The sequence below is a fragment of the Atractosteus spatula genome, chromosome 17, assembly GCF_055471065.1.
Source record: "Atractosteus spatula isolate fAtrSpa1 chromosome 17, fAtrSpa1.hap1, whole genome shotgun sequence".
Lineage (NCBI taxonomy): Eukaryota > Metazoa > Chordata > Actinopteri > Semionotiformes > Lepisosteidae > Atractosteus > Atractosteus spatula.
The window spans coordinates 6,601,036-6,610,684 of record NC_142722.1 but is presented as its reverse complement, the minus strand read 5'-3'; the positions used below and the strand labels follow the sequence as shown (position 1 = coordinate 6,610,684).

At 44.9% G+C, this 9,649-nt stretch overlaps 2 protein-coding genes across 3 annotated transcripts in view; one reads left to right on the top strand and one right to left on the bottom strand.

The window, feature by feature from the left end:
• Nucleotides 1-114: 114 nt before the first annotated feature.
• pgam5 (PGAM family member 5, serine/threonine protein phosphatase, mitochondrial) lies at nucleotides 115-5,967 on the bottom strand. 2 transcript variants are annotated; one of them, XM_088936075.1, is made up of 6 exons: nucleotides 5,436-5,967; nucleotides 4,029-4,207; nucleotides 3,175-3,300; nucleotides 2,498-2,586; nucleotides 1,561-1,691; nucleotides 115-845 (listed from the first exon to the last, which is right to left on the bottom strand). In XM_088936075.1, exons 1-6 carry the CDS (start codon nucleotides 5,666-5,668, stop codon nucleotides 695-697), a joined length of 909 nt encoding a protein of 302 aa, XP_088792201.1. In that variant the 5' UTR covers nucleotides 5,669-5,967; the 3' UTR covers nucleotides 115-694. The 2 variants fall into 2 exon arrangements, with proteins under 2 accessions (XP_088792201.1, XP_088792199.1); XM_088936073.1 differs by having other exon boundaries at nucleotides 1,561-1,694; nucleotides 5,436-5,948.
• Nucleotides 5,968-7,715: 1,748 nt separating this feature from the next.
• The window catches only part of zdhhc8b (zDHHC palmitoyltransferase 8b), an 80,465-nt gene continuing 78,531 nt past the window's right edge, over nucleotides 7,716-9,649 (top strand). The window contains exon 1 of the mRNA XM_088936072.1: nucleotides 7,716-8,024. Within this exon, the coding sequence (XP_088792198.1) occupies nucleotides 7,921-8,024 (104 nt within the window). The 5' untranslated portion in view covers nucleotides 7,716-7,920. The remainder of the gene's footprint in view (nucleotides 8,025-9,649) is intronic.

Sequence of the window (9,649 nt, the reverse complement as noted above, 5' to 3'; positions counted from 1 at the left end):
GTAGAGGGCAGTTACCAGTAGAGAACTAAATAACTCCTTGTGGATTTCAGTCAAGGACCATGGAGCACGCTTTAGTACCCTTTTTCAGAAATATAACATAAATAAACCAAGGGAGGAAATGCATCAAATTTTATTGTGCTAAAACATTCCAGAAACAAAGGGTGCTAACATCCAACATACTGCAGCAAACACCTCTTCAGGCAGTTTCTATTTTACTTTGTGCTCATTCTGGAAGATATAAAAGGGTTAGGCGATGTAAATTTTAATAGCTCTGGGTTTTCTTCTTTTCAAAATATACCTCAAAAGATTTTTCTTCTATTATAGTACTGATACCATCTTAGAGCAGTTCTCATCCCTTGCAGCTGCTTGCTCTGTCCCGGTTGTATACAATGGCTTCTCGTGATCAAGGTATCCAAGCGTACTGTCCATTGTATCATATTGTACAAAACTGAGTTAATAGACAAATAGTATCACATGGTTGTCCATTTTTGTAGATGTCAAAATACACTACAGGGATCATCAAAAAAAAAAAAAGTTGTGCAGATTTACACAATCTTCCAAGACACTGTGGGAGAATTGACAGTAGAGAAGACACTACGCTCAGGCGCTAAAGCTTCCTATTCGGTCGAACGCTGAATGGACGCAGAAGAGAGCTGGCGAGGTTTGATGTCCTGGGGAAGTGGGGGTGTCGGTGTCAGGAGCGAGTTAGTTTGTCTGGGGGCATGAACCCCGAGTCCCCCAGCGTCCGCAGGGCCACTCTGCCGCTCGGCCGGATGGTGAGCCAGGTGATGCTACCGTTGTTCAGTCCCATCCTCAGCCAGCCCTCGGGGGGGAACTGCAGAGCCCTGGAATACAAAACACGTTAGGACAGCGGCACCCCAGGGCGTCCGCAGCTGAGAACAGACCGCGACACACGCTGAAAGGAGAGGGGCCGCAAAGCCAGGCCTCAGCCACGACTTAGTGGTGGGCCTTCATTTAATCAAGGTGAATATCTGTTGGATAAAAAAAATAACGACAGAGGGGTGTCCTAGCAGTAAGGTAAGTAATTCAATAGCATCCCTATATAAAAAAAACAGCACCTCTGATGGAGAGGTGCTCTTCAGTTATTCTGCTATAGCTAAGTAAAGTAGGAGGTGATGCTGTGACAAACACCTCTTTTTATAGTCTCAGGAATAATCCTCATCTCTCGATGACAATATGTGCACTTTCTTACAGACTTCCCCTGAAAACTAAGTCAAATAGAAATGGAAAGTAAAATGATGTACTTGGTTAAGTGTCCTTAAGAAACTAGTTCCAAAGGGGATTGGATCCTTGAAGAATTTCAAACCAGAGACTAAGAAAGAGCAATTCTAACATATTCAAAATGCTACCAAAGAATAATTTGAATCTTTGGTGGAAACAAGAAATTTGAAAATATTTGTTCAAAAAAAAGGATGTAGACCCACAAATGACCCACTTTAATTCAGCGACAGCTGCTCAGCTTCTAAGAAACATTTTAACACCCTCTCATTTTTGCTCTAGTTTGGCCAGCTGTCTCTGAGCTCGGAAGCAGTTACGCACCTACACACAAAGTACCGGATGACGTTGGCGTGGCAGACGATGATCTCGTAGCTATCCTCCTTCTGCTTGGCGTCCGCGCGATGGATGTACCGTCGAAAGGCTGCCTCTATCCGGGCTCCGTCTTCGTGATACTGCTAAGATCAGTGGAGCAGGTTAAAAGAGGCGAGTCAGAAATCAAACAAGTGAACCGCATTTTCTGCAAAATCCAAAACAGGGTCAGATGAGAGACCCTGTGATGTTCGAGTTGGATAGCTGCTGTTATAAAGTAAGAACTTATGTTGATTAAAGTGGACCATTTACTGTAGATACTGGTAAATGTATGAAATTCCGAAAAGTTCAACAGCTTTCAGTGGACAAGCTGTGGAGACTAAATACCTGCTGTGAATCCTAATAACACTACTGGGGAATAAACATTAAGTTTTCCAGATTTTTGAAGTTTGATGACCTTATACAGTACATTTTAAACATTATATGTAACATTTTAAATATCTGACATAAAAGCGGACCATTCCTAAAGAGAAAAGAAGATTCTGTCCGGTACTGTCCAACTGCACTCTGAGACAGCAAAGACTTGAAGTAAAACTCAGCAGTTGTCTAGCTGTTAGCACAAGCAAGCAACGAATGACGACTGTGAACTGAACAGGAGCTTGACATCTCTTTCCTCAGCAACCGGAGCAGCAGAATTGTGTCCAGGCCAAATTTCCCCCTGGCCTTTACCTAATCATGTCCATCTCTGAATTAGCTTCATTACTGTGCTCTCCTGCCTGCTGATAGGTGGTGTAGATGAGCATACTGGAGCATCTTGCCTGCTGCTGTGTCATCCAGGTGGGGGCTACACTGGTGGTGGTGAAGCCCATTATCTCTAAAGTGCTTTGAGTGGAGTCTCCGGAAAAGAGCTATAGAAATGTAAGGAATTAGTTAATTGGGGGGTGCTTACCACAGCTTCAGGCTTCCAGTGACCGACTGGAGGCACTGGCTCGATAGGAGCCCCTTCCCGTAGTAGATCACAGCTGACCTTCTCAACCCCTGAACAAGGTAGACAAGCCGTTACTACTGTAGGTTGCAGCATTGAAATTCACCTGTGTTGGGGATGAGATTTGCTTTGCAGGAGGAATAGGCACAGATAAGGTCGAAAAAAGGTTAGGATTTTGCTTGGGATTAGGTTAAGGCTAGGGCTGGGGTAGGGATTGCGTTAGGCTTTAGATTGGAATAAGATAAGAGAGATAAGATGACTTTATTAGCCATATACATTTTCTTGGATTAGGAATTTGTCTTTTCGCATACCCCAACTTGCTCTCCACGAGACACACAGACAGGGAGAAAAGCTTGGGGGTCAGAGCGCAGGGTCAGGGTTAAGGGCCTTGCTCAGGGGCCCAATGGAGTAGGATTCCTCTGCCTGCCGCGGGATACGAACCAGCAACCTCCCAGCCACAGGCGCAGATCCTGAGCCACAGAGCCACCACACCGGATTGGGGTTAATGCGAGGTTTGCCTTATTTTAATGTGTTTATAAAATTTATTCATTATTCATGTATGAGAAAAGGGTATATACAGTGACTTCAGGAAAACATCACAGGTACTTTTCAGTGGATACCAATGTGAGAGGTGTGCAGACCTGGGAGGTACTTGCTGATAATCTGAGCAGTCTCTGTGGCTCGCATCATGGTAGAGTGGATGAGGACGTCGTACTTCAGACCCAGTTCGGCCAAACGCTGCCCAGTCAATTCTGCCTGCTGTCTACCTGCACAGTCCGATTAGAATACAAGATGGTAAAAACACATGGCAATACATCAATTCACAACCTACAGCCTTAAAAATGCAACATACTGTATATTCTCCCTTTATTACTATGCAGTTCACTTTGTTACAAGGACTTATACCCCTGATTCTGGAAAGCCAAATTCATCAGCAGAAACTAGTGTTCATAGTTGTAAATTAGAGGATTAAACTGCTCACATTTGAACTCTCAAAATTCTATTGCTTTTGTTTTTAGTACTGCAAAACACATGATGGGCTTTAGAGTAACACATAACACTTTAGCATAATGTAATGTAACAAAGCTTATTTTTCAAGACATGTCTCATCAAGTCCCAGCAAGGGTGAGTCACGTCAGTCTCGACATTTTGAACATCCAAGGAAAACCAGGTTGCGGTTATAGGAGGTGTGGGTATGCCAGTAGGTGGCGCTATTCCCCCTGGACCACAAAGCACCAGTATGGGGTGGTATGGTGGTGCTGGGGCCAGCCTTGCTACCTCATGGCTTCTGGGAATATTGGCTCTGTGTGCGTGTCTGTGTCCCGAGTCTGCCCTGTGACAGGGTGTGCCCTGCCTTGGCCCACTGCTTGCTGGGACAGGCTCCGGCTCCCATGTGACCCGCCATCGGAAAAGCAGTTCGGCACGGGGTGGACGGATCACGCTCATCAGCCGTTCGGAGCTCAGCTGGGAGAGAGAAGGCCGCCAGGCAGCGTACCCAGAGCCGTCAGGGTCCTCTCCCTGTCCCCGCTGCCGTTCTGATTGTACTGCGAGTGGCGGATCAGCAAGATGTGGCGCGTGGCCTTGGGCTTGTTGCTGTCCAGCTCTGTGGACAGGTCCTCGCCGCTGCCTTCCTTCTCTTTCTTCCTCGTGTTCACAAGGGAGAGGGGCTCACGCCTGGTAGCGGAGAGCAGGGGACACACAAAAGAAAACACCCGTTTTAGCAGCAGGAATTACACAGCAGTCCCTTGGAAGACACTCACTCCACCCATGTTCTCAGCGCTTCTTCCAGCTCTGGACTGCGGGGTGGAGCCTATCCCAGCATGCAACAGGCACAGGGCGAGATACTCCCTGGACGGGACGCCAGTCCATCAGAAGGCACACACAGACACAGACAGACCTAGGGCCGGACGTCCCTGGAGCCAATTAACCAGCATGTTTCTGGACTGTGAGAGAAAACCCACGCCAACATGGGGAGAACATACAAACTCCACACAGATAGCGCCCCAGGTCCAGGACTGAACCAGCACTGCCAGGCAGCAAAGCTGACCACTGAGCCTGAACATACTCCGCCTCTGGCCTTAAATCTGTCATTTAAACTCCAGGTGAGCAGAGAAAAAAAACAAGATTCTGTGGATAATTCCACTGCTACACATGGCTCTTTTATAAGTTTTTTCCATTGTTTTCTCCGTTTTCTATGTAACGTGATTTTTCTATATTTTTCCTAGCTAGAGACATCCACGATTTAAGGTTAAAACTGAAACAGATTAGACCAAGGAACTGGAAAGGCTTGGGCTTGGGTTTAAGTCCCAGTGGATGTACAGTATGCCCCATGTGGGATCGATTCCTGTCACTGGTACTCATTAAATTTTAGGGTGGCATCGTGCAGTTTTGATTAGGGCTCTGGACCGGAGCAACACGGGTTCAAGTCCAGGATGAAGGTGATGTTGTATCCTAGAGAGCAAAGTAGCTCACTCAAAATTGCTCCAGTAAACGAACGCTCTCGGCAGGTTACCGTTGGAAATGTGAATTTGTTCTCATGTGATGTGTATGTAGTTAATAAGAAATTGGGATTTTAATGATGTGCTTCTTTCGGTTTCAATACCGGTAGTGTTTCAAGTGTAGGAAGTATTTTCAACTTGCGCACCGCAGTCAAACGTTTGTTTAAACAATAAAAAGTTCCATGTTTTAACTTTGTATATATATTTTTTAATTTAGTTAGTTTTTATAATTCTTTTTTGTCTTCATTAAACTCTAGCTAAAGACGATGAGACTTCTTAGAGCTTGGCCATAATCTACATCACGCATCGTACGTGTCTGCAGAAGCCTTTCAAACGTTATAACCCCTCAATCCGACTAAACGTGCGCTGGCAATGGTAACTCGGCGCTTGAAAACAGGACGCACTTATCCCAGTTATGGTCCCAGGCGTTTCCACTCGGCGGCACGGTGTGTTGGTTCCCCGACGTCCAGGTCTGAGCAGCTTGCAGCACTGCCAAGCTCGTCCACTTTCTGGGGCTCTCCCGGGCTCCCGTGTCCCCGAAAGTCCCCCGGGCGTCCGCCGCTGCTGCCGCCGCTACCAGCACCGCTGAGCCGCCAGCGAGCCCGCACACCAGCGTGACAGCCCTCCTAAACGACATGCTGTCCGACACAACCCGGCCGCAGGTCTGAAAACAAAAGGCGAAGACGCCAGACTGCTGTCGCAATCGAAACCTGATGCACTGTAGCGACAAAGGAACAGACCGACTAGCTGAGGATAAACCGGCTCGGGTCCGCTGAGCGCAAACAGCAGATGAAATAAGTGAGCGGGGGGGAAAAACCGCGGTAACAAACCTACACCCCACACCTCAGAATAATCGAAACCAAGACACGAACTCGCACAACGTCTTAGGAAATAGAAAACCGGGTTGCAATACATGTGCCCGCTTCGGACAAACATACAGAAATACGAAACGCGAAAGGGGTGGCCTGAAAAGAATGAAAGATGGTTTTGATACTGAGAATTCGCAACAGTCTAGCTATTTTCTATACGAAAGATGTAGATTAACATGCGCTTTTATTCTGCAATCAGATTGTGGTGAAAAACCTGCTATAGTTTTTTTAGGACGCGATTTAGACATAGAATAACCGAGAAAGAATAGTCAGATTTTCTGTTAAACTCTTTACTATAACATGAATCTTCCACAATTTTCATTCTGTTCAGTTACTACTCAAGACACGTGAGAGGCTGACACCAGGTATTAAAACTACACAATCATTCAACACAAGTCAACAGCATGTATACCCTTGGATTCACGAGTTTAGCCATTTTCCAAATCCTCGTCTATTTTCTTTCCACTGGACAGTTTAAGAATGCACATTATCTCTCAGACTCTATGATCAAATGCCACACGCCTCTCTCCCTCCACGTATCTGTAACTGAATCTATGCACACATATCTTTTGGCCCCTGAAGTATATTTCTGGTTTCCTTTCCACCCTGGACACTTATTACAATCAAGTCATTAAAAGGTTCACCTAATTGTATTAATACTAATCTGTATTACCACTATTTTCCAAGAATTGACCAGTTGATGATGTTAGCTGCCTATAACACCTAACAGTTTGGACCATCAGGAATTATCACTGCACTAGGCCAAAACACGGTCTTTGGTAATCGTCGAAACGTGTTTTTTTTTCGCTTAAATGCTTAACCTACACACCTCATATTCAAAAATATACTTATTTTAATGTTTTTGGTTGTGTATGACATCATTTTGTAATGCTGCTTGTTTATTGGACAGGACTCCGCTGTATCAGGTCAGTGGGTGTTTCTTACGTGTTACTTAGCTGTGACTTTTAACTCTTGTATAACTAAATAAAACATTCATCTTTAGTTCAAATATGTTGCTCAGGAGTAGCTATCAGAGTTTCCACGAATTTAATTACTATTGTTATTTTCATTTTGAACGCTAGGGGGAGCATGAAGCATACAATGTGCTGAGGGCACGTACTGTATGAGCTCGAACATCTTCATATAGCTTTAGTGCGGTTTGCTACGTGTTTGACACAATCTATCAAATATGCTCATTTTGTTTTGATAATAAAGAAAGAAGGGTGACTTTTCCTCGCGGTTACAAAGAGCGTCACCGTGCGCTTATAGAATATCGGGGATATTTCTAACGATATGTCAACTCTTAAAAACGACAGGTGAAAGTTTTTTTCTTAGATGTACAATGTTTAAATATGGGCATCGAGTGCTAGGAAGCACAGCACAGCGCGGTAAGTCATGCCAAGTGACAGGAAACAATGATATAACCATAAGACACTTGTCATTTTACATTGAAATAGTCTCAAGACCAAGGTTTGTACTTGAAAACTGATCTCCGACGGGGCTTTAAAAGCACACACACACTTTTAATAATACCATCAGCAGGAGAAGGCTGATTCAGACACGTACAGCGGCGCTCCAGCGTTGAGCGTGTAAAGCGGCACCACGTGAGTGTGGTCGATTTAAATGTCATGCACTTTCCGATGCAAAGCCGGGCATCGCTACAAAATCTTCACAAAGACGGATACAGCTCTCGCAAGGCAGCAGCATATATTATGTATGCTAATGTGAAGATCTGTGGCCGTGGTCTCAGACGCCCTTTTCTACGTGAAAGCTCCACCTTACAGCGGTGTTCTGACCTCAGCGGTGGGCTGGATCACAAGGGAGGGATTTTCAGGCTTGTGCTGGTGTGGGGAGCCGTATTTCTGTCTATCTTTGGATCTGAGTGTGTATTTTACATTAGCAGCAGGAAAGGGGGGGGGGACGGGTTTGCCTAAATAGCCCCGTCTGCAGACATCACATTGGATCTCCGTATTTGCGTCTCCGATTGGAATAAATAATTAAGGAATGTGGAAACTACAGAATGCCCAACAGCACTGCAAAGAGATTTAAACCCACCAAATACATCCCGGTGTCTACTGCAGCTACTCTTCTCGTGGGCTCTACTACTTTATTCTTCGTTTTCACGTAAGTTTTGAGAAGGTTTCCATAGATCCGTGCGTGTCTTTGCCAGCTCGTTAAAGTGATGGGGAGCTTTGAATGAGAAGCCCTCGCCGGTTCTGCTTTGCTGTTTACCGTGAGCATTATCGCAGCTAGCCGGTAGTTGCACTGGATGAATGAGGGGTTATTTTTCTCGAGATCAAGCCAGGCCTTAGTGATTCTGGCACACTTGTGTTATTGTATTTCTTAAAGTATTCCTGGAGTGTCATAAGTGTATTACGCCTTGTGCTAGCTGGAGAGAACTGATTTTCTCCTGTGGACGGCGGAATTGTTTCTCTAAAAACGTTGTATTAGTTGTTTATTTTGCATTTTTGTTTGTAAACTTACTAGATTGAGGCAATAACTAAGGTGTTTGATGATATGGACAACTCGTTTGAATCGAGTTAACGGTAACTTGCGAAACTTTGTAGCTAGTTCCACTTGGAGCTCTTTAACAGAAATAGCATAGCACCAATTGTGGTACACAGATGAAACCACAGATTTTATGAAAAGAAAAATACTGATCACGGAGCTACTCTAGGCCGCGACTTCCCAAGGTCCTCTTCGATAGTAGCAGTAAATTAGTAAAAAAAAGGTCTGTTTCACACAATGCATTTTTTTTATCGTGAAACGTAATGGATTATTGTGAGCTACTCAGCAGAACAAGAAGAGAGTCTGGAGATGTCATATCCGTTGCAAGACTTTTTGTTGCCTGGAAATTAGTTTCATTTGCATGTGCTGGGCACCACGGCTCAGTTCATCTAGGATCTGCCGGATTTCTGCTGTGAACCAGGAGCTGTTTAATGTTGCCGGGGCAGCGACTGGTCAGCATATTCCGGGCGACTATTTTCTCGGCTCCCGATTCATTTGGATTAGGAGAAGTGCCCACTAATACTAGTTAATTTGTCTTCTTTAAAGGATTGAGGCACACCAGTTATCAAGAGACGGGGAAGTTGTTAACGATGCTGTTGTTGATCCGGTTGTTGTTGGGGATGTGTTCAGATTTTTACAATCGTATGTATTTTGGTGTAATAGATTTTATATGTGGTGCAGTGGTTAGCATTGCTACCTCCCAGGGTTCAATTCCGGACCTGGGGTGGTATCGGTGTGGAGTCTGTATGGTCTTCTCATGTTCACATGGGTTTCCTCCCGCAGTCCAGAATCATACTGATAAGTTAATTGGCGTCTGGGGCCTTGGTGTGTGGGCCTTGTGATGGACTGGTGTCAACTGACAAGGCAACAGTGAGAGCGCTGGGAATGTCAGTTGTGTTTTACTGATATAGAAAACATTTATACGTTGCATTTATGGGTATCCATCTTTGTGCAAAGCTATGCAAGATCAAATATTCAGTTGCATTTTGCCTGCTTAACTAAGTGAAAACATGGTAATTTTCTTTTGGGTTTTTAAGCTCTTGTAAGAATCTCACCACATCCCTCAGTGCTCTTATAATGAGATTGGTTGATCTCTGTGATGCTTCCTACATCACGTGATGGTGAGGTCTTGTCTTGTAGCCTGGACTAGCCAGGTGTCAGAGGCTCTGCAAGGCTGGCAGTGTCAGTATTGGGATGAGAGACCTCCAAGGACAACCAGGTTGCTGCTGTAAGTGATGCTG

Bases quoted from the DNA above. Each gene is read 5' to 3' on its own strand.
- pgam5 (XM_088936073.1), bottom strand. From the start codon at position 5,668: ATGTCGTTTAGGAGGGCTGTCACGCTGGTGTGCGGGCTCGCTGGCGGC. The intron at 2,587-3,174 runs GTCTGCACACCT...TACCTTGTTCAG, and splicing joins TATCAGCAAGTACCTCCCAG to GGGTTGAGAAGGTCAGCTGT. The intron at 846-1,560 runs GTGCGTAACTGC...TTTGTATTCCAG, and splicing joins ATCCGGTACTTTGTGTGTAG to GGCTCTGCAGTTCCCCCCCG.